At 39.7% G+C, this 25,275-nt stretch overlaps 1 protein-coding gene and 1 pseudogene across 3 annotated transcripts in view; both read right to left on the bottom strand.

Annotated features, from left to right (window-relative positions):
- The window catches only part of PLPPR5 (phospholipid phosphatase related 5), a 135,490-nt gene that overhangs the window by 44,314 nt on the left and 65,901 nt on the right, over window positions 1–25,275 (bottom strand). For all 3 annotated transcript variants that reach the window (XM_019957007.2, XM_019957005.2, XM_019957006.2), the window contains exon 4: window positions 1,694–1,870. In XM_019957007.2, coding sequence (XP_019812566.1) covers window positions 1,694–1,870 — 177 coding nt within the window. The remainder of the gene's footprint in view (window positions 1–1,693; window positions 1,871–25,275) is intronic.
- On the bottom strand, window positions 13,777–15,771 carry LOC109556640 (zinc finger CCCH domain-containing protein 15 pseudogene; annotated as a pseudogene).

Genomic DNA, 25,275 nt, shown 5'->3' with positions numbered 1-25,275 from the left:
AAAAGTACGTTTTGATTTATTCAGTAGTCTACACCTTTTTCCATCTAGGTAAAATGTTACATCGGGCTTCCCTGTGGTTCAGCAGTAAAGAATTCACCTGCCAATGCAGGAGACATTGGTTTGATCCCTGGGTCAGGAAGGTCCCCTGGAGAATGAAATGGCAACACACTCCAGTATTCTTGCATGGGAAATCCCACGGACAGATGAGCCTGGTGGGCTATAGTCCATAGGGTCACAAAAGAGTTGGACATGACTTAGAGACTAAACAACAACTACAACAAAAATGTTGCATATCCATACCTATAAAGGATTAATTAAGTCTAAAGCCGAAGAATTGATGCTTTTGAACTGTGGTGTTGGAGAAGACTCTTGAGAGTCCCTTGGACTGCAAGGAGATCCAACCAGTCCATCCTAAAGAAGATCAGTCCTGGGTGTTCATTGGAAGGACTGATGCTAAAGCTGAAACTCCAATATTTTGGCCACCTGATGTGAAGAGCTGACTCATTTGAAAAGACCCTGATGCTGGGAAAGATTGAGGGCAGGAGGAGAAGGGGACGACAAAGGATGAGATGGTAGATGGCATCACCGACTTGATTGACATGAGTTTGGGTGAACTCCGGCAGTTGGTGATGGACAGGGAGGCCTGGTGTGTTTTGGTTCATGGGGTCACAAAGAGTTGAACACGTGAGCGACTGAGCTGAACTGAAAGCCAGATTGAAACAACTAAACCTACAGAACTAAAATTTACAGAAATAGTCCAAGGAGATTTTTATCACAGAAGTAGAGATGGCAGGCTTGCCTCATTAGGAGTCACTGTGTGTGCTCTTCACTCCCTGGCAAAATCTGATTTGAGTGATATTGCCTTGGAAACTCTCCATGGATTTTCAGTCACTGAAGGCGACCGGTTCATCTCACAAGTGAGGTTCACCTGTTATCAGGTTCACAGACTTGGCAGCTCAGGAGAGGGCTGTTTGGAGGCACCAGGGCACTTTGGGATACTCTACATACTTCAGGACGCTAAGTGCCCTGAGGAAATTTTTTAAACATTCAAATAAACCAGTCTTAAAAACCCATTTGTAGGGAAGGAATGGAAATGCAAATGTAAAGAACAGACTTGTGGACACATTGGGGGAAAGACAGGACAGGACAAATTGAGACAGTAGCACTGACATATACATGCTATCATGTGTAAAATAGTAGGAAGATGTTATATAACACAGGGAGCCCAGCCTGGTGCTCTGTGATTACCTAGAGGGGTGGGATGAGGGGGCTGGGGAGGGAGGCTCAACAGGAAAGGGATATGTGTGTGTGTGTGTATAAATTATGATTGGTTTGCATTGTTGTACTACAGAAACCAACACAATATTATAAAGCAATTTTCCTCCAATCAAAAAATAAATTCAAAAGAAAAAACATCTAGGGAGGTATGAGTGTTTTTTTAGCCCCATTCCACTTTGCATGAAAATATTCTCTTCACTTTTAAATGTAGAAAATACGCACTTTTCACCCCAAGCCTGACTTTAGGCAGAACAAATGAAGGAGAAGAAAGAAATGAGTGATTTAAAACATACGTATTTCCATTTCATAGACACCTTTCAAAAGCTAAACCCAGTGATTCACACCTGTATTGTCTACTAGGTGGTTATACACATTAATTAAGAAATAAATTATATGTAAAGAAATTTGTACTTACAAGAAATACTGCTATAGATATTCCAACCAGAAAGCCTGCTATCACATCAGACCAATGATTTCGATATTCTGCAACTCTGTTGAGTCCAGTAAGAAAAGCCAAACACATTAAGCCTAGGCATAAAACGGGCTTAGCAAGTCTTGTTCCTTTGGCTTTGATTGTGTTGGTAATGTACATCTGAAATAGCAAACAAAAAGCGTGAATGTATTTCCTTGATATACACCTTATACATGTATCTGTACACACATATTTATAGGAACCGATATATTTATATAATTCAAATAATTAACTACAGTTTATACATTTTTTGAAGAAGTTTCTTAAAAGTAGAGTTTAAAAGTAGTGATTAGTTAATTGTACTTACCTTATATTAAGTAATGGTCAATTCTTATGTAACATTAATCATTTAAGATATTGAGTTGCAGACATTCCAAGTCACTTTTCATAAACTTTTAATTACTTACTCTCATTTTATCTGAATTTACATTTTATATAAATACTATTGGAAAGGGAAAACTAATGAATGTTTCTAATGTTTACATTTGTGTATACCAAATTGAGAGGATGAACACTTTAAAAAGGGGCTTCTCAGGCGGCTCAGTGGTAAAGAATCCGCTTGCCAATGCAGGAGATGCAGGAGGTGTGGGTTTGATCCCTGGGTTGGGAAGATCCCCTGGAGGATGAAATGGCAACCCACTCCAGTATTCTTGCCTGGGAAATCACATGGACAGAGGAGCCTGGTGGGCTACAATCCACAGTATTACAAAGAGTTGGACAGGACTGGCTACTGAGAGTGCACACATATTTTATAAAAATCAAACTTGTGAGCATATCTATAAAAAACAAAATCAAGTGGATTTCACTAAATAGATCTTACTTGGAAAAAAGAATTTAAAGTTCATTACAGTACAAACATTTACTTTTATGCTGTTATCTGAAATTGTGAAAATACTTTAACAAATTTTATCAACCAGTATAAGAACAACAACAAAAAACCCTTAATTATATGGGAGAAATGTGTCAGTTAAACCAAAATAAGCAGTAAACACCTACATTTTTGGCATCTTCATATATGCTAATGAAGAACGTGTAAGTGTCAGCTGGTTGCACAGAATGAAATCTTTTCAAGTTGCGAGACACCATGTCAAGAAACGCAGTTCTTCCCCAATTTGATTTATTTTATAGCTCAACTGCTCATAATTTCCTATATGCATTTCTATAGAAGTGAATCTGTTGACTGTGAAGGAATGTGTCAGTTATTTCAAGTCACCATGTGTGTGTTTAGTTGCTCAGTTGTGTCCAATTCTTTGTGACCCCAAGGACTGTAGCTTGCCAGGCTCCTCTGTTCTTGGGATACTCCAACAAGAACACTGGAGGAGGTGGCCGTTCCCTTCTCCTGAGGAACCTTTCTGACGCAGGCATTGAACCCTAGTCTCCTATATTGCAGGAGGATTCTTTGCTGTCTGGGCCATCAGGGAAGCCCCTATTTCAAGTCACTAGTAATTATTAAAGAGATGGCTTTCACAGTACAATAAGTTTTTATGACATTAATGTCAGAATCTGATACTGATAATATAGTCAGAAAAATACTTACAAATGCATATAACCACTTGCCTATTGTCCTCAGTTGAATAAAAAAAATATATATTTGACTAAGAGATTAAACCAAAATCAGCACTTAAGCTTTTAGTCCATGGCAGCCATTTTTGGATGCTATGAAATTCAGTAATTCTTTTTTCTTTTTTTTTTTTTCTGGGCAAAGTTTGTAGCCCTGTTAGCTGCCAGTACACACTATGAATATTTAAATAGTTCATATGATACAAGGTTTCTATCTAGCCAAGTCCTAGCCTTTTGCAAACTATCTTAGGTCTCAATGCTCTAGGAAATAAATTTAAAAAGCTGGATTATCTTCATTTTGGCATATGACCTTCAGAGCTAAGTCTGTGTATTCTAAGCCTGTGCTTAGAAGAGCTGAATAATCTCAGTTAAGAAGAATAAGTAGACATGAGAGAGAAATAGGAGGAGATGAGAAGAGAAAAGGATGCTTTTGCCATTCCAAGAGAATATATTAAAGAGATCTGCCCACATGAGTAAGAAGACAAGAATATCACACCACTTCAGGTTTCCAGTGATGCATCTAGTAGAGTAGTTTCTTATTTGACTCACGCATATAAACAGGGAGTGAAATTTAAGCTGCTAGTGAGATTTTCTGACTCATTACTGACTTCTTACCTTTGCATTTCTTCATATCTGTCAGAACACTAAAAGACAACCATCCTTATTAAAACAAAATGAATATGAAATGATAACTGAATAATATTAATATGCTAATAGTCATTAGAGCTATGATTTTCATGAGCGATGTCTGTTCAAGACAATGTTCTAAGCATTTTACTTATGAAGTCCTCAAAATAACTGTAAGATATCATCATTACCTTCATTTGACAGATAAAAAAATTGACTCAAGATAAAGCTTATTATAAAGAATACGCAATTTGACTACTGAGGGTGGTACTTTTGAGAAAGAGAGATGTCAAAGGGAAGTAAGGATAGAGCATTTTGGTGCCTCCACCCTTCCTTTCTCTCTTGATTAATTTCTTGCCTGGAAAAAAATGGCCAGTGGACATAAACTAAGTATCAGTGAATGCAAGAGAAATAAAATTAAAAACAGGGGAAAGAAGGCCAGCAGAGCACATAGGGGTGAGGCTACATCTGTACTCTACTATTAGGGAGAAGTAGGAAATGGTATAAGTGTGGTTTGTGTAGAAAATCTTCTATAGAATCTATATGACTTTGGAAAGTATTTGCCTTCTCCTTCATCTCCAGAGGCCACCTCAGATAGAGCTCAGGCCTTACTTGTCCAAGTTGTGTTGGCTTATTAGTAATCCTTGAGCTTGGGCTATGATCCTCTTAAGTTTCGCTTAAATTTCAATTCATTCCTAAGTTCTATGACTCAAGTATTGTTTATAAGCGGCCCTAGGATACAGCCTGGTCACTATGCAAACTCATGAAGGAGCTTCTATAATAGGAATAGCCTGAGATTTCGCTCTTCTTCCAACAGATCCCACTTAATGTCCAGAACCAGAAGAGAAGAAAACTGAATGCAAAGGGTTATGAAAGAAGGGTGACATTTGTTCAAATACTTTCAACTTTAAAGTGGATCATAATCCTTTATAATGCACAGATTTTTTTCAGTTGGCATGGATGTCACAAAAGAAAATTTTCAGTTTTCACTTATACATACTAGAAAACTTTCTGGTTCCCTAGTACTTATGAATATGACTGCCTTTTAACCAGTCTAATTGTGTTATCCTTTCAGAAGGTCTATTATCCCTAATTTGCAGAAAAGGAAATTATGGCATAAGAAACTATTAAGCAAGTTGGATGCAGGACAGAAATTGATTATTTATGCTCTCTTGGTTTTTAATTCAGTTATGAAACCATCTAGGTTAACCAGATGTCAAAATGTAACTAAAATAAAACACAAGCAGAAGGGTGTATGATTTGAGCAGGATGGTATCTGTTCAGTCCTCAGTGGATGCTCGCTACCTTATAAGCCAAGCCATTTAGCCATAATTGGGCAGTTCTTATTCATCCATCCCACAAATGTCTATTTGCCCAAATGCAGAAAGCCAAAACTGGTCATTTGCTATCTGCTAACAGCTGGGGTATATTCTTCAACACCTTTTCCCTTGTTTCTACATTGTATACAATAATTGACACATATATAAAGGGGTTTTGCTTACTTGAGTGCTTTTACTAAAATATAATAACAAAGCCCAGGCTTCCCTGGTGGCTCAGACAGTAAAGAATCTACCTGCAATGCAGGAAACCCAGGTTTGATCCCTAGATTGGGAAGATCTCCTGGAAAAGGGAATGGCTACCCACTCCAGTAATCTTGTCTGGAGAATTCTATGGACCGAAGAGCCTGGTGGGCTATAGTCCATGGGGTCACAAAGAACTGGACATGACTGAGCGACTTAACACTTTCACTCCACAATCACAATGCCCATGTCATGTAGTAATGTGAATGGACACAACTGTAAGAATAATCATCGGTCTCTTGGGTAAACTGAGAAAGCACTGTGTAATTTTAAAAACAATACTATTATAAAACAAAAATAAAAACACAAATGTTTGTGTTAAGCACTTAGTATAAACCTGAAACTGTTATTCAAAGAGAAGCCATCTAGGTTATATCCAGAAGGATGAGCATGAGTTCTCAGTGAAGAGGAAGTGGGGGGAAAAGTTGTCCTAGACCCAGGCAGAGCACCCATGGCCCCCTGTATGTCTCCCAATACCTGCATCATCCCCACAGCACTCACCGCAATCCATGTTTTATACTAATTTGTTCCCTTCACTACACTAATGACATATAAGCCAGATCTGTGTTCTGTACTAACTTGTGCTTAGTTAGTACTTTGCCTGAAACACTGTAAGCACTTGAAATAAATATTAAACTAAATAAAAGAGGGAATACATGAAAAATGCAAAGGTACAGGAGAATGAGCATGGAGTATTTCCCTCATAGCATTTGCCACTATCTAAAAATCATGTTCTCTACTTTGTGTATGTATGCTTATCTGTTGCCTCTATGAGAATATTCCATCAGAGTAAAACCTCTGTCCATTCACAATTCTACCTGAAATTCATTGCTGTTGTCATGGTTTAGTCACTAAGTCAAGTCCAACTCCTTTGTGATCCCGTGGACTACAGCCCACCAGACTCATCTGTTTATGAGATTTCCCGGGCAAGAATATTAGAGTGGGTTGCCATTTCCTTCTCCATGGGATCTTTCCAACCCAGGGATCAAATCCGTGTCTCCTGAATTGGCAGGTAGATTCTTTTACCACTGAGTCACCAAGGAAGCCCACTTGAAGTGCACAGAACTCCTTTTACATAGAAGGTACTCAAAAATGTTGAATGAGTGAATGTATAAAAGGCGTGCTTGGAGAAAAGTGAATTTTTGAACTTTTGTCAGAAAATACACATCACTATCAGAAAATGTCTTGCATATGCATTTGTTTACTTGCTATTGTCCTTCTCCTCCTATCTCATATTGCCTGAATCAAAACTTGAACTTTCTATCACAGAATGGACCTGTGATACAAAGAATATGAGCTCTCTAACAATGCTGAAGCTCTAATCCTGGGAACCTGCGAATAGGTCACCTAATCACATGAGTGTTTAAAAGTGGATAACCTTCCCTAGCTTTAGTCAGAAAGAGACCTGAAGATGCTATGATATTGTCTTTGATGATGGAGAAAGGGAGCCACTAACCAAGGAATTCAGATATCCTCTGAGATCTGGAAAGGTAAGAAATAAATTCTCTTTAGAGCCTCTTGAAGGGATGCAGACAGGCTGAAACCTTCAGTTTAGCCCAGTGAGACCACACTGGGCTTCAGATCTACAGAACTCTAGGATTATAACTTTGGGTTGTTTTTAAGCCCCTATGTTTGTGGTACTTTGTCATGGTTTAAAAAGAAAACTACTATAATGAATCAACATCTGCTTCATGTGTGAATGAATAAATGGACTGGAATTTGTAAAAATGACCTATAAGAGAGAACTGTGGCCCAGTGATTAGATCACTTGCTCTAGAATCAAAGAGTTTTGGGTTGAGTCCCAGCTCTGCCACTTACTTAAACAAGTTATTCAACCTATTTTGAACTCGTTATGCATAAAATAGCTGTGAAAAGAAGAGAAGCGAAAAGCAAAGGAGAAAGGGAAAGATATAAACATCTGAATGCAGAGTTCCAAAGAATAGCAAGAAGAGATAAGAAAGCCTTCTTCAGCGATCAGTGCAAAGAACTAGAGGAAAACAACAGAATGGGAAAGACTAGGGGTCTCTTCAAGAAAATCAGAGATACCAAAGGAACATTTCATGCAAAGATGAGCTCGATAAAGGACAGAAATGGTATGGACCTAACAGAAGCAGAAGATATTAAGAAGAGATGGCAAGAATACACAGAAGAATTGTACAAAAAAGATCTTCACGACCCAGATAATCATGATGGTGTGATCACTGACCTAGAGCCAGACATCCTAGAATGTGAAGTCAAGTGGGCCTCAGAAAGCATCACTACAAACAAAGCTAGTGGAGGTGATGGAATTCTAGTTGAGCTATTCCAAATCCTGAAAGATGATGCTGTGAAAGTGCTGCACTCAGTATGCCAGCAAATTGGGAAAACTCAGCAGTGGCCACAGGACTAGAAAAGGTCAGTTTTCATTCCAATCCCAAAGAAAGGCAATGCCAAACAATGCTCAAACTACCGCACAATTGCACTCATCTCACACGCTAGTAAAGTAATGCTCAAAAGTCTCCAAGCCAGGCTTCAGCAATACGTGCACTGTGAACTTCCTGATGTTCAAGCTGGTTTTAGAAAAGGCAGAGGAACCAGAGATCAAACTGCCAACATCTGCTGGATCATGGAAAAAGCAAGAGAGTTCCAGAAAAGCATCTTTTTCTGCTTTATTGACTATGCCAAAGCCTTTGACTGTGTGGATCACAATAAACTGTGGAAAATTCTGAAAGAGATGGGAATACCAGACCACCTGATCTGCCTCTTGAGAAATTTGTATGCAGGTCAGGAAGCAACAGTTAGAACTGGACATGGAACAACAGACTGGTTCCAAATAGGAAAAGGAGTTTGTCAAGGCTGTATATTGTCATCATGTTTATTTAACTTCTATGCAGAGTACATCATGAGAAACGCTGGACTGGAAGAAACACAAGCTGGAATCAAGATTGCCGGGAGAAATATCAATAACCTCAGATATGCAGATGACACCACCCTTATGGCAGAAAGTGAAGAGGAACTCAAAAGCCTCTTGATGAAAGTGAAAGTGGAGAGTGAAAAAGTTGGCTTAAAGCTCAACATTCAGAAAACGAAGATCATGGCATCCAGCCCCATAACTTTATGGGAAATATATGGGGTAACAGTGGAAAAAGTGTCAGACTTTATTTTTCTGGGCTCCAAAATCACTACAGATGGTGACTGCAGCCATGAAATTAAAAGATGCTTACTCCTTGGAAGGAAAGTTATGACCAACCTACATAGCATATTCAAAAACAGAGACATTACTTTGCCAACAAAGGTTCATCTAGTCAAGGCTATGGTTTTTCATGTGGTCATGTATGGATGTGAGAGTTGGACTGTGAAGAAGGCTGAGTGCCTAAGAATTGATGCTTTTGAACTGTGGTGTTGGAGAAGACTCTTGAGAGTCCCTTGGACTGCAAGGAGATCTAACCAGTCCATTCTGAAGGAGATCAGCCCTGGGATTTCTTTGGAAGGAATGATGCTCAAGCTGAAACTCCAGTACTTTGGCCACCTCATGCGAAGAGTTGACTCATTGGAAAAGACTCTGATGCTGGGAGGGATTGGGGGCAAGAGAAGAAGGGGACAACAGAGGATGAGATGGCTGGATGGCATCACTGACTCAATGGCCGTTAGTCTGAGTGAACTCCGGGAGTTGGAGATGGACAGGGAGGCCTGGCGTGCTGCGATTCATGGGGTCGCAAAGAGTCGGACACGACTGAGCGACTGATCTGATCTGATGCATAAAATGCAAATGATAGAAATATTACCAGGCAGTGTGGAAAAAATTAAATGACATAATACAGGTAAAGTACTTAGCACAGCGATAGTGCACAGTAAGCTCTTAGTACTGCAGCGGTTCAGTCACGTCAGACTGGAGAATACAGCAGGACCCAGACCGACTACACTACGTTTTGCTGCAGAATTGCCTGGTGAGCAGAGATCATCGGGGCTCTGGCAGCATCGTGGCTAAGCATGGAAAACCCACATTCTTCTCTTGCTTTCATACTTTTTCACTTTTTCCTTACGCTATTTTGCCATTTTCCCTCCCTTCCATGCTCTCTTCCTTAAAAGGTCCACTAATTATTTGCAGGTAATTATCATGAACTCTCTTAGCCTTTGCCTTTTCTTTACTACAAACTAAAAGGCCTTGATTTCATCCATCCGTTTCTATATATATTTCTTTATATATAAGGGCTCAGATGGTAAAGAATCCACCTGCAATGTGGGAGACCTGGGTTTGATCCCTGGGTTGGGAAGATCCCCTGGAGGAGGAAATGGCAACTGCACTCCAGTATTCTTGCCTGGAGAATCCCCATGGACAAAAGAGCCTGGTGGGCTACAGTCCATGGGGTTGCACAGAGTCAGACATGACTGAGCAACTAAGCACACACAAAATGCTTGATACCCAGTGCAGGAAAAGTGCATATATATATATATGGTTTCAAATGATACTGAATATAGTTTCCTGTGCTTTACAGTACGTCCTTGCTTATTTTAAACATAGAAGTGTGTATATGTTAATTCTAACCTCCTAATTCACCTTCACCATCACCCTTCTGCCAACCACTTTGGTAACCATAGATTGATTTTCTATATCTGTGAGTCCATTCCTGTTCTGTAAGCTCATCTATATCATTGTTTAGATTTCACATATAAGTGACATCATATAACACTTGTCTTTCTTTTCCAGACATACTTTACTTAAAATAATCTATAGTGCTGCAAATGACATTTCATTTATAATGGGCAAGTAATATTCCATTGTGTACATACACCACATCTTCTTTATCCATTCATCTGTCAGTGGACACTGAGGTTGTTTCCATGTCTTACCTATTGAAAATAGTACTGCTATGAAAACTGGGGTGCACACACCTTTTCACATTAGAGTTTTCTCTGGATGTATGCACAGGAGTGCAATTGCTGGCTCATATGGTAATTCTATGTTTAGTTTTTTAGGGAACGCCCATATTATTCTTCATAGCAGCTGCACCAATTTACATTCCTACCAATAGTGTAGGAGGGTTCCCTTTTCTCCAGACACTCACCAGCATTTAATATTTGTAGACGTTTTAATCACCACTATTCTGACTGGTGTGAGGTGACACCACACTGTAGTATGGATTTGCATTTCTCTCGTAATTAGCAATGTCGAGCATCTTTTCATGTGCCTGTTGGCCATTGTATGTCTTCTTTGCAGAAATGTCTTCTGGCCATTTTTTTTTCAATTGGATTGTTCTTTGATATTAAGCTATATGAGTTCTTCGTATATTTTGAAAATCAATTCCTTGTTGGTAGTATCATTTGTAAATATTTTCTCCCATTCCTTAGGTTGTCTTTTCATTTTGCTTATGGTTTCCTTTGCTGTGCAAAAGCTTTTAATTGGGTCCATTTGTTTATTTTTGTTTTTATTCCATTACTCTAGGAGATGGATCCAAAAAAATATTGCTGCAATTTATGTCAAAGAGTGTTCTGCCTATGTTTTCCTTTAGGAGTTTTATAGTGTCCAGTCTTACATTTAGGTCATTAATCCATTTTGAGTTTATTTTTGTGTATACTATTAGAGAATGGTTTAGTTTCATTTTTTTACTTGTAGCCATCCAGTTTTCCCAGCGCCACTTATTGAAGAGACTGTCTTTTCTCCACTATACAGTCTTGCCTCCTTTGTCACAGATTAACTGACCATAAATGAGGAGTTCATTTGAATTGCACCCTATAGTCTTACTCATGGAACTACAATCCACAATCAGGTTAGAACTGGATTCTTTAAAGTGATATCCAAGTATTGACTACTTTAATCATATTTTTTTTTAATTTTGGTTTTGTTTTTTTAAATAACTACATAGCATTTCTGGTCATATTGTTTGTAGTCCTCACATGGACCAATGCCCTACCAAGTTCCTCTTATCCTGGATTCCTGGAGTTTTTTTTTTCAAAAAAAATCAAATTTCATAATTGTTTTCAAAAATAGCAGTTCACCTTGTCAAAACCCTTTTGAACTGTGAGGCTGACATCAAACTAGTTCTCCTTCTCTCAGTTTTTCATTAGTACATCAGTTCAGTTCAGTTGCTCAGTCGTGTCCAACTCTTTGCGACCCCATGAATCGCAGCACGCCAGGCCTCCCTGTCCATCACCAGCTCCCGGAGTTCACCCAGACTCAAGTCCATCGAGTCAGTGATGCCATCCAGCCATCTCATCCTCTGTCGTCCCCTTCTCCTCTTGCCCCCAATCCCTCCCACTATCAGAGGCTTTTCCAATGAGTCAACTCTTCATGTGAGGTGGCCAAAGTACTGGAGTTTCAGCTTTAGCATCATTCCTTCCAAAGAAATCCCAGGGCTGATCTCCTTCAGAATGGACTGGTTGGATCTCCTTGCAGTGCAAGGGACTCTCAAGAGTCTTCTCCAACACCACAGTTCAAAAGCATCAATTCTTCGGTGTTCAGCCTTCTTCACAGTCCAACTCTCACATCCATACATGACCACATGAAAAACCATAGCCTTGACTAGACAGACATTTGTTGGCAAGGTAATGTCTCTGCTTTTGAGTTAGTTACATTAGTACATACAGATCACCAATAACAAGACAGTGTCAAGGGTGGAATTCCATGACGCTCTACTGGAGACTTATTCGCAAATTGGTACAGAGACACTGAACAAAATATGGAGTGTTCACTTATTAAGCCAGGTGTGCAGTGACCTAATTATTGTCTTATTATTGTATCCAAACTTATCTATGATCATAAGTTTGCCAAACTGCAACGGAAATATATCTGATGGGGTAATAGAACTGTGTATTAGAATGGAGCTGTGTAATTCTTTTGTAATAAAATTGTGATGAAAGGTAATGTGATGTTGGAAAGGCCATGGACTTTGTACCAGACAGATTTGTGTTCACCTAATTCAGACTTTTCAGAGCTGTGGGGGGAAAGTGCAATAAATGGTGGTGTTTTGAAGTCATACGTTAATATACTACAGCATAGGTTGTATGGAGCATGCATTTACTTCCCCCCACCCCACAAACTGACCTAAACTTTATCACGGGCATCCATCCCACACTGGAGAGGAATGGAATGGGGGAGGGGAAAAACCTGAATAAATGCTCAGTTGTTCCGAGTTTCTCACTGTTCTCTTTCTGGCAAAATACTCTGGCCCAGTTGGAAGCCTTCAAGACTGCCTGAGGACAGGAGGCGATCTCAGGGTGGCCACAGGGCTGTCCTGCTGAACGGCCTCCCCTGACTTCCCTTTAGCTCAGATGGTAAAGAATCTGCCTGCAATGCAGGAGACCCTGGGTTGGGAAGATCCTCTGGAAAACACAACGGCAATCCACTCCAATATTCTTGCCTGGAGAATCCCATGAAGAGAGGCCTGGCAGGCTATAGCGCACGGGGTTCAAACAGTTGGGCAGGACCGGGTGACTAACACTACTACCGCACCGTGCTTCTCCCACGGGTTTCCTGAGGCCTCCCAACTGCCACTGTGAACGTCCCTGTGGCCCACCCTGACGTGGCGCATTTAGACTCGCACTCTGGTCCTCAGCACATCCCCTTCTGGCCTTGGGGCTTTCTGCCCTCTCTAGCTTGGATGCAGCTTCTGCGGCTCCCACAGAACCATCTGCTCTGCTGCTTGACCCACCTGCCACAGGGCTGCCCTGAGGTTAAGCTCTCCCAGTTTCATGGCAGAAAACAGACATAAGCCCACCTACTTTCTGTTTCCTCTTCAACCTTTTTGGAGTATCTGTAATCTGGTGGTCAACTCCCTTCTAAGGGTTTCTAAACCAAGGGTGCTCACCCAAATGCTTATACCTGCCATTCTACCCTTTTCTCTCCTCCAGTCCTCCCACTTCTTGGCGAACAGGTGGCACCGTCCACTCCCAGGTGTGGTTGCACCATCCTTTTTATATTACACTCTGTGTACTCTCTATTGTTATCTTGTAATAATATATACAAATCTTCAAATTTTGCTTTTGGTACGTAAAGGTAGCTTTGGAATTTAGAAATTCCTGTTCTCTTAGGACAAATGAGACTTGACTATTGAAACCAAACACCACCTTCCTTTTCTGATTGGTATTGGCCCATCTCTCTCTTTTTTCAGTTTTATTGAGGAATAGGGTGGCACAGTGGTAAATAATTCACCCACTAATGCAGGAGATGTAAGACACAGGGGATCGATCTCTGGGTCGGGAAGATCCCCTGGAGTAGGAAATGGCAACCTACTCCCAGTATTCTTGCCTGGAGAATCCAGTTGACAGAGGCATCTTTTTTTTTTTGGAATTTATTGTATCACTGTTTTTATTTACAACTTTATTGGCAAAAAAAGAAAAGGGAGTACTTTCAAACAGTTTAACACAGGGCATTGCAGTTGATCCTGTCAGATTAATGAAGTTTCATTTTAAATGACCATCTAATTGTCCAAAGATATATAATACTGAACCTGCATACGCAGTTTCCTTGATGAAGTACAGGCTCATATCTTAGGCAGTCTTTTAAACATATAAATACAAAGGAAATAGAATCACTCATTAAAAATTGCATTAAATGAAGGGTAATTTAAATTTATGTTGTCCTTATAACAACACATGCCCAATGAAAATCAAAAGCTGGAAAAGTAGTTTACACTTCCTACTTGAGTAGACAATTACAATAATCAATCATTTCCTGCAATGACCATTTATCTTTAATTTATCATGAACTACTCTGAACTTACTATGAGATGTAGCCAAAGTCAGAAGACAAGATGTAGGGAGAATATTCCTTTTTTGGAGGAACTAAGCCCTCCAGAATCAGCATGGGAAACAAACATCCTGTTGAAGAGTTTTAGGTGGAAAAAAATTAATGTAGTCAATTTCAACTCCTGCTGAGCTGGCTCAATTTTTTCATTGACTTGTTTGGTGTCATTCTTCTAAATCAAGTGTGTTTAATTCTTCTTCTTGTTCATCCAAATCTTCCCCAGTAAACAGATTTTCATCAACAGGAACAGCATCGATGGCTCCATTTTCCTGTCCTTCCCCTTCGTTGTCCTCTTCCAAATCACTTCTCTCACCATTTTCAGCCCTACCTCTGGAAGCTTCACTTAATTTGTTTTCATCCTTTTCTGAAGTATATGTGCTGAATCTTTCAAGACTGGCTACAGTAATACCTGTCTCATCTACATCTCTTGGGATGTACAGGCTTAAATCTATGTCATTTACACTCACTGAATCATCAACCTCATCACCACCTGTTCCCTGGGTGTAACGGGTATCATCTGCTTCCTCATCATCATTGTCAACCAGTTCAGGACGAAATTCAAACACCTCACGACCACTGATCACTAATGCTTTCCCAGCTTTGAAGTCTGCTTTCCTTCTTTCTATATCTTGTTCAAGTTTATCAATCTTTTCTTGTCTTTTTCTTCTCTTCCATGCAAGAAAAAATTCTAGAGTGATTTTGGTAACATTTGGACCTAGGGCAGAACGCTCTCTTTCAATTAGATCTTCTAATGAAATTTCATCTTCTTTCTCTTCTTTCTTTTTATCTTTTTTCAAGACAAATCCAGGAGGCAGTGCATGACGATACATGCAAATATCACCCCCTCCAGGACACACCCAAAACCAGCCGTATTTGTCGTTTTCAATAGCTTCAAGGAAATGCTTGCACACTATTTGAGTTTTCGGTTTTTCTTTTCCGCCTCACCGTGCTTCTTGTTCACAACTTCTTCCAGTTTTTTCTCATCCCAATTATCCATAGTATCTTTCTCAAGTTCTTCATCTCTTGCATCAATGTAAACACTTCGCTTTTCACATTTTCTCTCCAGAGTTAAGTCATGAGAGAACTTACACTTATCTCCTTTAGTACACTGTCCTTGCTTGAAGAATGCACATACTACGGATTTGGGATCTGCACCTTTACTTATTTTTTGAGCAGCAACTACAGGTTTGAACAACTCATTTAGCTCTTGCAATTCTTTCTTCTTGTCATCTTTCTTCAACTTCTTTTCAGCTTCACTTTGTGCTACCTGACGTGGATTCTGTTGACCAAATTTAACTTGATGAGTGACAGCCTTGATAAACTTCTGTTGCTTTGCTCCTTTCTTATTCTTCAGACCAAAAGTTTTGTCTTCGATAATCTTCTCCTTCTTTTTCTGCTCCGCCTTTTTGCTGCCCCCGGCCTGAGCCTGTTTCTTGGGGGGCATTGCGGAGACAGGTCGCGCCGGCCAGACTTAAGCGCAGCTGGACTCCCTCAGGGACTCTGGCCCCGTGGTAGGAAGAGCCAGAGGCATCTTGAGGGCTACAGTCCATGGGGTTGCAAAGAGTAGGACCCAACTGAGGGACTGAGCACACACACACACATTGAGGTTTAATCGACAAATTTTAAAAATGGATATATTTAAGGTATACAACATGATGCTTTTTTACATGTGTTTTAAGGGAAGAATTGATTGAAACTGCCCATCCTGGCCAGGCACCATATTAACTATCTACATGAGTTATTTTATGACAGGAGGTCCTAGTAAGGAATATGGAACTAACGAGCCACCACCAAACAGAAGAATTCAAGAATTAGGGAGGATCAAAAGAAGACACAACGTGTCCTACCAATCTCCCAGAATCCTCCTTGCTGGAATCCATCTTGGCTGAGCAATGCATACACCACCAAGAAGGAAGGCCCCTGAGCCAGAATGACCGGCCAGAGACAACCTGAAAACTCATCCTATTATGATAAAACTCAAGACTGTGAACCAAGTGGCAGAGCAGTCCTGCTGAGTTCCCTCACCCTGCTGTTCTCTGCTGGGACGCCCCTTCCCAAAAAAGTCTCTTTTTCGTTAGTATGTGTGTCTCCTCAGACAACCCATTTTTGAGTGTTAGACAAAAGCCCATTCTCAGGCCCTGGAAGAGGTCCCCCTTTCTGCAATGTGAGAGAAGTAATCAGTACAGTCAAGCTGATTAACATAGCTGTTACCTCACATAGTTACCATTTTGTGTGTATGTGTGTGGTGAGAACATCTAAGATCTACCTACTCTCTAAGCAAGCTTCAAGTCTACAATACAGTATTGTAAACTATAGTTACATTGCTATGTATTAAATCTGTGTGGTGTGTATAGATACAATACTATTCAGTATTAAAAAGTAGAAAGTCCTATCATTTGAGGTAACACAAATCAACCTGAAGGACATTATGCTAAGTGAAATATGCCAGTCAAGAAAAGACAAATATTGCAAGATCTAACCCATATATGCAATCTAAAATAGTCAAACTCATACATGCGGAGAGTGGAGTGGGGGCTTCCAGGAGCTAGAGGACAGGAAATTGGAGGAGAGATGTTGACCTTTCTCTTATGGCATGTTCTTCTCTGAGACACTGAATAACAGATGAGAAATCCTACAGCTATGCTGTACAGTATAGAAGCCACTAATTAGAACTATTGAGCACTGGAAATATGGATAGTGGGAAAAAAGGACTGCATTTTTTAGTTTAAATTTTAAAACTGGCACTTGCTTTGATTATTAGAAAACTTTTAAATATATTTGGAATAAATTGGTTATGTGCTCGTACTTTTACACTGTAAGTTTTATGAAACCTAAATAGAGAGCAAATACTTAAGATGAAAATGTAGTATCAGAACTGAGATGCATTATGAGTCAAATAGACCCTGAATTTTGAAAATTTTGCAGAAAAAGGAATGCAAAATATTTCATTAATACTTTTTATATTGATACAGGTTGAAATGTTAAAATTTGGACGTACTTGGTTAAACAAAATATATTTCAAAAATTAATTTAACTTTTTGCTTTTTAAAAATATGACTATTAGGAAATTAACAATCATTTATGTGATTTATTTGTATTTCTACTATATAATGCCGACCTAGACAAGAGCACCATGATCCAAAGGAAATGAAAACTATATCAGTTAATATTCAAAAATATTGTCCTCATTTCAGCATTTATTGCTATCTTATTAATTTATTTATCATATTGGTTGGAGTTGGGTACTGCACATAAAATCATTTTTTAGGACACTTGTGCTCTGTCCAACAATAGTTATCTATATCTTTTCAGTTCAGTTCAGTCCAGTTGCTCAGTCGTGTCCGACTCTTTGCGACCCCATGAACCGCAGCACGCCAGGCCTCCCCGTCCATCACCAGCTCCTGGAGTCCACTCAAACCCATGTCCATCAAGTCGATGATGCCATGATCTTATCCTCTGTCGTCCCCTTCTCCTCCTGCCCTCAATCTTTCCCAGCATCAGGTTCTTTTCCAATGAGTCAACTCTTCGCATGAGGTGGCCAAAGTACTGGAGTTTCAGATCAGTCCTTCCAATGAACACCCAGGACTGATCTCCTTTAGGATGGACTGGTTGGATCTCCTTGCAGTCCAAGGGATTCTCAAGAGTCTTCTCCAACACCACAGTTCAAAAGCATCAATTCTTCGGTGCTCACTTTCTTCACAGTCCAACTCTCACATCCATACATGACCACTGGAAAAACCATAGCCTTGAATAGACAGACCTTTGTTGGCAAAGTAATGTCTGTGCTTTTTAATGTGCTGTCTAGGTTGATCATAACTTTCCTTCCAAGGAGTAAGCATCTTTTAATTTCATGGCTGCAATCACCGTCCACAGTGATTTCGGAGCCCAGAAAAATAAAGTCTGACACTGTTTCCACTGTTTCCCCATCTATGTGCCATGAAGTGATGGGACCAGATACCATGATCTTAGTTTTCTGAATGTTGAGCTTTAAGCCAACTTTTTCACTCTCCACTTTCACTTTCATCAAGAGGCTCTTTAGTTCTTCACTTTCTGCCATAAGGGTGGTGTCATCTGCATATCTGAGGTTACTGATAATCTTGATTCCAGCTTGTGCTTCCTCCAGCCCAGCATTTCTCATGATGTACGCTGCATATAAGTTAAACAAGCAGGGTGACAATATACAGCCTTGACATACTTCTTTTCCTATTTGGAACCAGTCTGTTGTTCCATGTTCAGTTCTAACTGTTGCTTCCTGACCTGCATACAGGTTTCTCAAGAGGCAGGTCAGGTGATGTGGCATGCCCATTTCTTTCAGAATTTTCCACAATTTATTGTGATCCACACAGTCAAAGGCTTTGGCATAGTCAATAAAGCAGAAATAGATGTGTTTCTGGAACTCTCTTGCTTTTTCCATGATCCAGCAGATGTTGGCAATTTGATTCCAACTGGTTCCTCTGCCTTTTCTAAAACCAGCTTGAACATCTGGAAGTTCACAGTTCACATATTGCTGAAGCCTGGCTTGGAGAATTTTGAGCATTAATTTACTAGCGTGTGAGATGAGTGCAATTGTGTGGTAGTTTGAGCATTCTTTGGCATTGCCTTTCTTTACATCTATTAATACATTACTGTTTCAAGAAATACACAATGTAATAAAATGATTTTATGAAATTATCTTGAATTTTCAGAGTTAAACTATCAGAGTTAGTCCATTTTTCAGGTTCTGATTATTATAACAGCTTTTAAAAATATTTTGCCTCTGAAAGTTAATCAATTGCTTCATATTTTACTGATACCCTTTAAATACTTGGTGCATTCCATATTTAGTCAGTGTAAACCAGGAAGAAAAGCTCAACTTTAGGTATTTAGTGACCTGGGTTAAAATGTCAATTCACCACTGATTCTTTCTGTGACCTTAAGAGTACTTAATTTCTGTGAATCTTATTATATCATTTGTTAAATGAAAATGACAGGATTTAGCACAATTATCTCACAAGTAGTATAAATTTTATTACTGTCACAGGCACCGTGAAGATTTGTGCTTGCTCTGTGCCAGGAATAAACCTAAAGGATTAAAATGATATATTTGGATGAAAACTACATTTTCTGAGAGAAATAACAAATTATATTGCTTAACTTATGGGCATGGGAATAAAGGCCCTTGAACACATTGCATCTGAAAAACCAAGAGTGGCCATCCATTTTCTTTACAATATACTTAATGGGTCCCTAACAAAAGATTACATAATCACAGACACAGAATTTATCATGTAGTTGATGTTGCTGAATGGGTAATGCTAGGGAGTCACAAATGTGAAGTGAATTAACAACAAGCTCAGTGTTCAGGACCAGCTGGTGCGTGCAGTTAAGATCAGAACACGCTCAGTGGCTCAGCTGCCCTCAGCACAATGGCCGACTGATGGTTGGGCTGTGAATAACAGCCCCTTCATCACTGACACATTTACCTTATCCCTTAAGTGCAGCCGTGGCTGGTTTCACATGGAGACCATTTCTCTCCAGTATGACCCCCATGATAAATATATTGTACACACAGCACTTTGTCCATCAGCCGGAAGAACAAAAATGCTTTTACTAGACATTTTCTCACATTTCCATCATGTAACAGCTGTTTCCATTCACCACATAGAAAGTAAATAATATTTAGATAAAGATAGGCTTCTGTCGTTTTCATTTTGCTCCCCAGCATTTTGCTCATAACAATTATGAAAAGACATCATTTTTGTATTGAAACGATATATATTTTTTCTCCTTTGCTAGCTTATGAAGGATAGAAATATCCTTTTTGTCACCTCGGTGACTAACACAGTGCTTGGCTAACTCTCAATAACTGATTAATTATACTAAAAGTTAAGATAACCAGAATGCTTGCTATATGTCAAGAACTGTGCTAACTTCAGTACCTGTGTCAATCATGTAATCCAAATAACCGCATGACTTTGGTACTTAACAGTAGCAGTAACTAAGACATATAAAGGTTTAGCCACTTGCCCATGGACTTATGGCTAAAAGTGATGGAGCAGCATTCCAAATTCAAGAAGCTAGTGAGGGCTTCCCTGGTGGTCCAGTGGTTAAGACTCTGGACTTCCAATGGAGGGGGTGCAGGTTCAATCGATCCCTGGTTGTGGGAACTAAGATCCCACATGCCAAGGGGCATGGTCAAAAAAACTATAAATTTCAGTTAGCTGCCAAGTCCATACTCTGACCACCACCATGGCACATGCAGTAGCTGCTCTCAGTCAGAAGACACAGATTCAATCCCTGGGTCAGGAAGATCCCCTGGAGAAGGAAATGGCAACCTAGTCCAATACTCCTGCCATGGAGAAATTAAAATTAGATAGACCCAGGAGCCTAGTGGGCTACAGTCCATGGGGTCACAAAGAGTCGGACATTACTGAGCAACTGAGTGTGCACGTATGCACACACACACACACACACACACACACACACACACAGACACCCCTTGAGATCAAGGGCTGAAAGTCCTTGTCTTCAAATTCTTAGCATATTATAGGTGTGCAATGGTTTTTGTTAAATTAATGACTATATAATTGAATTAACTGTTATTGTCAGTGTTTGAATTAAACCAACTAATTATTGTTTAAATCTAATTTTTTTCTTTAAAATGTGGCACAAGTGCTATCAATTGATATATAGTGAATCAAGATTATTTTACTTTGAGCCCTTCTAGGTATTTCTTATCAGATATTAAGATAATTAGTGTCATTGAATATTACTTAAAAAATGAATCTAGATCTGTGAGTTTAAAGAAAAAGACAAAGTTTACTGCTAAAGAAAAACCTTGGGAATTGTGTGACCATGGACTCAACAGTGTGATAAAATAAGCAAGCAGGGAAACCAAAACAAGTGAACAAAAACTACTGCCATTTTGGGTTTATTTGCACTGGGTTAGTTTTTAAGGTGCTTGTGTAAATATTACATCTTTGACATTCCTTAATATTTGTATTTGTAAAGTGTTTTGTGATCACAGAACTAAAGTAGTGCAAAACAAGGAAGTTCACAGATAATCCAGATGCTTCTAAATCATATTCCATTAATTCTTTGGAAATTCAAAAAGGGGCTTCTAGAGCATGTATGAGGAAGTGTGGTGAGCGGATTGCATGATTCTATGTTACCAGGACTGGTTATTTAATTTGCAAGGTCCAGTGCAAAGTGAAAACGAGAGATCTCTGTGCAGAAATCATCAGCAATGTCAGGATAACGAGTAGAGCATCAAAACCAAGCATGGGGCCCTCCTGAGTGCCTGACAGCACAGGTTACACACACAATGGAACTGGCCCTACCTGTTATGATTCCCATTTTAGACAGCCACTTGGAAAATTACCTGAAGAACAAATGGATTACAGGGGCAGGAGGAGAGGCTATAGAAGAGGCTATAGGAAAATGATATTGGTAATCCAGGCAAGCTATGATGATGGCCCCAACCACATTTGTAGGTGTGATGAAGAGAAGGATTTTATGCTGAAGTTAACACCTCTTATAAGAGTTCAACTTTTCTATTTAATTTTCCCTATTTCAATTATATTTGTAAATTACCCCCAAACTACCATCTTAACACCACAGACCTTCACGAAATGAAAATACCCAGTAAGAAAAACTTTACAAAGAAAATCAATTACAGAATGAGTTTAAAAGACCATGTCTTTATGTTAAAAATGGTCCACCTGAATTAGCGAGTGTCATCGTCAGTTAGTTAAACTTAATAGCAATGAATATATGAGCACACTGGGGCCATTAGGAACCCTTAAGTATAAGAAATATGTCTGATTGATGTGCAGTGGCTATCTTTAGTGTTCTGGCAAGTGCACTGTGATTTCTGGCTCGCCCTAAGAAACCAACTGTGCTGGAACACTATCTAAGGCCACTGCCATGTGTGAGTCAAAACTCTGCTCCTGGGAAACTACAGAGACATTAGCCACCGGAACAAAGGGTCTCAGGTAAGGCACCTGGAATCTGCAGAGTCAGCACTCCAGTTGCGCACCTTGGTTTTACCGGCTGCACTGGGGGGCCGTGGAGGGGGTGTGGCTCAGAAAGGACACGTGGGAAGCATTCTGGATTCAGACTTTGGCTCCAGCATACACTCACTGTGTGACTTTGGGCAAGTTATTAAATTTCTCTGAGTCTGACTTTTTTTTCCATCTTTAATTTCAGAATTATAATAGCTCACAATTGTGAGGACTGAACAGTATCAGCTACAGAAGCTACTTAGCACAGTACTGGGACACATGGTAAAAGCCTGTCACTTGTTATGCAGCTATTCACACAAATAAGGTGGACCTCTTTTTAGGGAAAGTAAGAATCAAAAGAGCATTAATTTTTAGGGCTTTTTTTTGAGTGTGTAAGTATTGCGAAGTTGACTGCTGGCCCAATACCTGGGCCACAGACCAGTTCTGGTCCATGGTCTGTTAGAAACCAGGTTGCACGGAAGTGAAGCTTCATCTGCTTTAACAGCCACTCTCCATCACTTGTATTACCACCTGGGCTCCACCTCGTGTCAGGTCCGCAGCAGCACTGGATTCTCACAGGAGCACAAACCCTACTGTGAATTGTGTATGTGAGGGGTCCAGGTTGTGCACTCCTTATGAAAATCATGATTTCCATGGCCCGCCCTGGTCCATGGAAAAATTATCTTCCACGAAACTGGTCCCTGGTGCCAAAAAGGTTGGGGACCGCTGCTGTACAGGATGCTGAGGTTATGTCCATGAGCAGCCACAGACTGGGTTGGGGACAGAGGTCCTTTCAGCCAGCATCTCTGTGGATCCAACTCAGCTGCGTCCACATTCTTAGGCAATGAGGACAAAGTAGGATCATTTAAGGGTGTACAAAAGCCTCCCCACCCCCGATATGTGCATGGATTCCCTTCAGGCCTCATCTCCAAAGATGAGATTGTGTAAAGGTTTTCCTAGTTGAGGTTAGAGTGGCGAAGAGGCTCTGGGGGAGGGCCTATGGAGACTTACATAAATGCCAAGGTGTATCCCCATTACCTCTCTTGTCTCTAATAAAGTGCCAGAGAGAGAGAATGCCAATGCTTAATTTACTTAAGGAATTAGACCTATTTATTCAGAAGAATTGATCCAGGGCTTTGTATAGGCACAACCTCTGAGTATCATTTTCTTCATCACTATAATTAGAGACTATAGATTTATTAGGGGGCAAGGGCAAAACATCTTTTAAAACTTCCTAGTAACAACTAATGAGCATCTGAAACAGGTTGTCATTATTTGAACCAATCAACAGACGTTTCTAGATTGCCTTATATTCATGCTACTGCTGGCACTGTGATGGCTATAAAGGAATGGTCTCTAATGCCAGTGAATTTAGTCTACTGGAGGCAGAAATACATAAATGATAAAACAACTGGGCTAATCTTTACCTTTTTTAAGTGCTCCTTTACCAAGGCCTTTCCAGATCAGAACAGGAGCAGTGACAGCAGTCTACCCCAGGTGCAGGCAATAACAGGAATGCAATAATAAAACCAACTATCTGCTCTATATAATTGCCAGGCAATTCTAAACAATGTCACTGAATACAGACTTCTGCCTCTCAGAATCCTGTTGGTTGTGGCAGATTGTATTCTTCAAAACTGGCTGCAACAGTCTCTCATTCCCTTGTCACTCCCTCATTAAAAGGTGAAGTCAAATTCTCCTTCCTTTGAAACTGGGCCATCTTATGACTTGCTTGTAAACAACAAAATACAGCAGATGTGACACTATGAACTCATAAAAGCCAATGAACTTCTGCTTTGTTCACTGAAACACTTGTGCTTGGAGTCTTGCAGGAAACCTGACCCACCTGGGGCTGCCATGTTGTGAGGAAGCCAAGACATACAGAAAAGTCACACATACGTAGCCCAAGTCATGAAGTCCTCCCAGACCTGATGCAGCAACTGAATGAACAATCCTTCAGATAATTCCATGCCTGAGATATCAAGGCATCCTTGGAGCCAGGCTTTGAGTCTTCTCAACAGAGGCCAAAAACATCATACAGGAGAAAGATAGCCAGGCCACATCTTTCTAAATATCTGACCTACAGAATCTGTGAGCACAGTAAATTGTTTTATGCCACCAAGGAACAGTTTGTTAAGGAGCAATAGTAAGTGGGACACTGGTTTAAACTGAAATAATTGCTATTGTTACTGTTACGTGTTAATATATATAATGATCAGCACATTTTTACTACATAATTTCTAATAAATATTGTATTGTACATGGAAGTTAATTTGACCTCTGGCATGTGCATTCAGCTATATATATTCATCTGGAGAGTAAGTTTGCTCTAAAGGCTGGGAAGCATTCAACCATGCCTTGGCTATGAAGTGGCTTCAACTCCTATGGTGCTAAAATGATACCTTAGTAAAGGTAAAGATGAAGAAAGAGAACTTCAACTATTTTGATTCTGCCAATTTATATGACTACCTGGAGTTTAACTTAATGAAATAATAGGTTATTTCAATATAATAAAATCATAAAATAATGTAAATACAGAGTATAGTATTTTGCTGGGAATGTGCAAATTTTACTTCATACATAAAATATTTTACTAAATTTTAATGCCTTTAAAATATATATCCATTGACAGATAAATGGATAAAGAATTGTGGTACATATATACAATGGAATATTACTCAGCCATAAAAAGGAATGGATTTGAGTCGGTTCTAGTAAGGTGGATGAACGTAGAACCTGTTATACAGAGTGAAGTAAGTCAGAAAGAGAAAAACAAATATCATATATTAATGCACATATGTGGAATCTAGAAAAATGGTACTGATGTACCTCTTTGCAGGGCAGGACTAGAGATGCAGATATAGAGAAAAGACTTGTGGACAAGTGGGAAGAATTGAGAGAGTAGCACTGAAACATATACATTACCATATGTAAAACAGATAGCTAATGGGAAGTTTCTATACAACACAGACTGTTCAGCCAGGTGCCCTGTGACAACCTAGCAGGGTGGGGTAGGGTAGGGGTGGGAAGGAGGTTCAAGAGGAGGGGATATAA

This window comes from Bos indicus, chromosome 3 (genome assembly GCF_029378745.1).
Source record: "Bos indicus isolate NIAB-ARS_2022 breed Sahiwal x Tharparkar chromosome 3, NIAB-ARS_B.indTharparkar_mat_pri_1.0, whole genome shotgun sequence".
In the NCBI taxonomy this organism is placed as follows: Eukaryota; Metazoa; Chordata; class Mammalia; order Artiodactyla; family Bovidae; genus Bos; species Bos indicus.
This window is presented reverse-complemented; position numbering and strand designations above follow the sequence as displayed.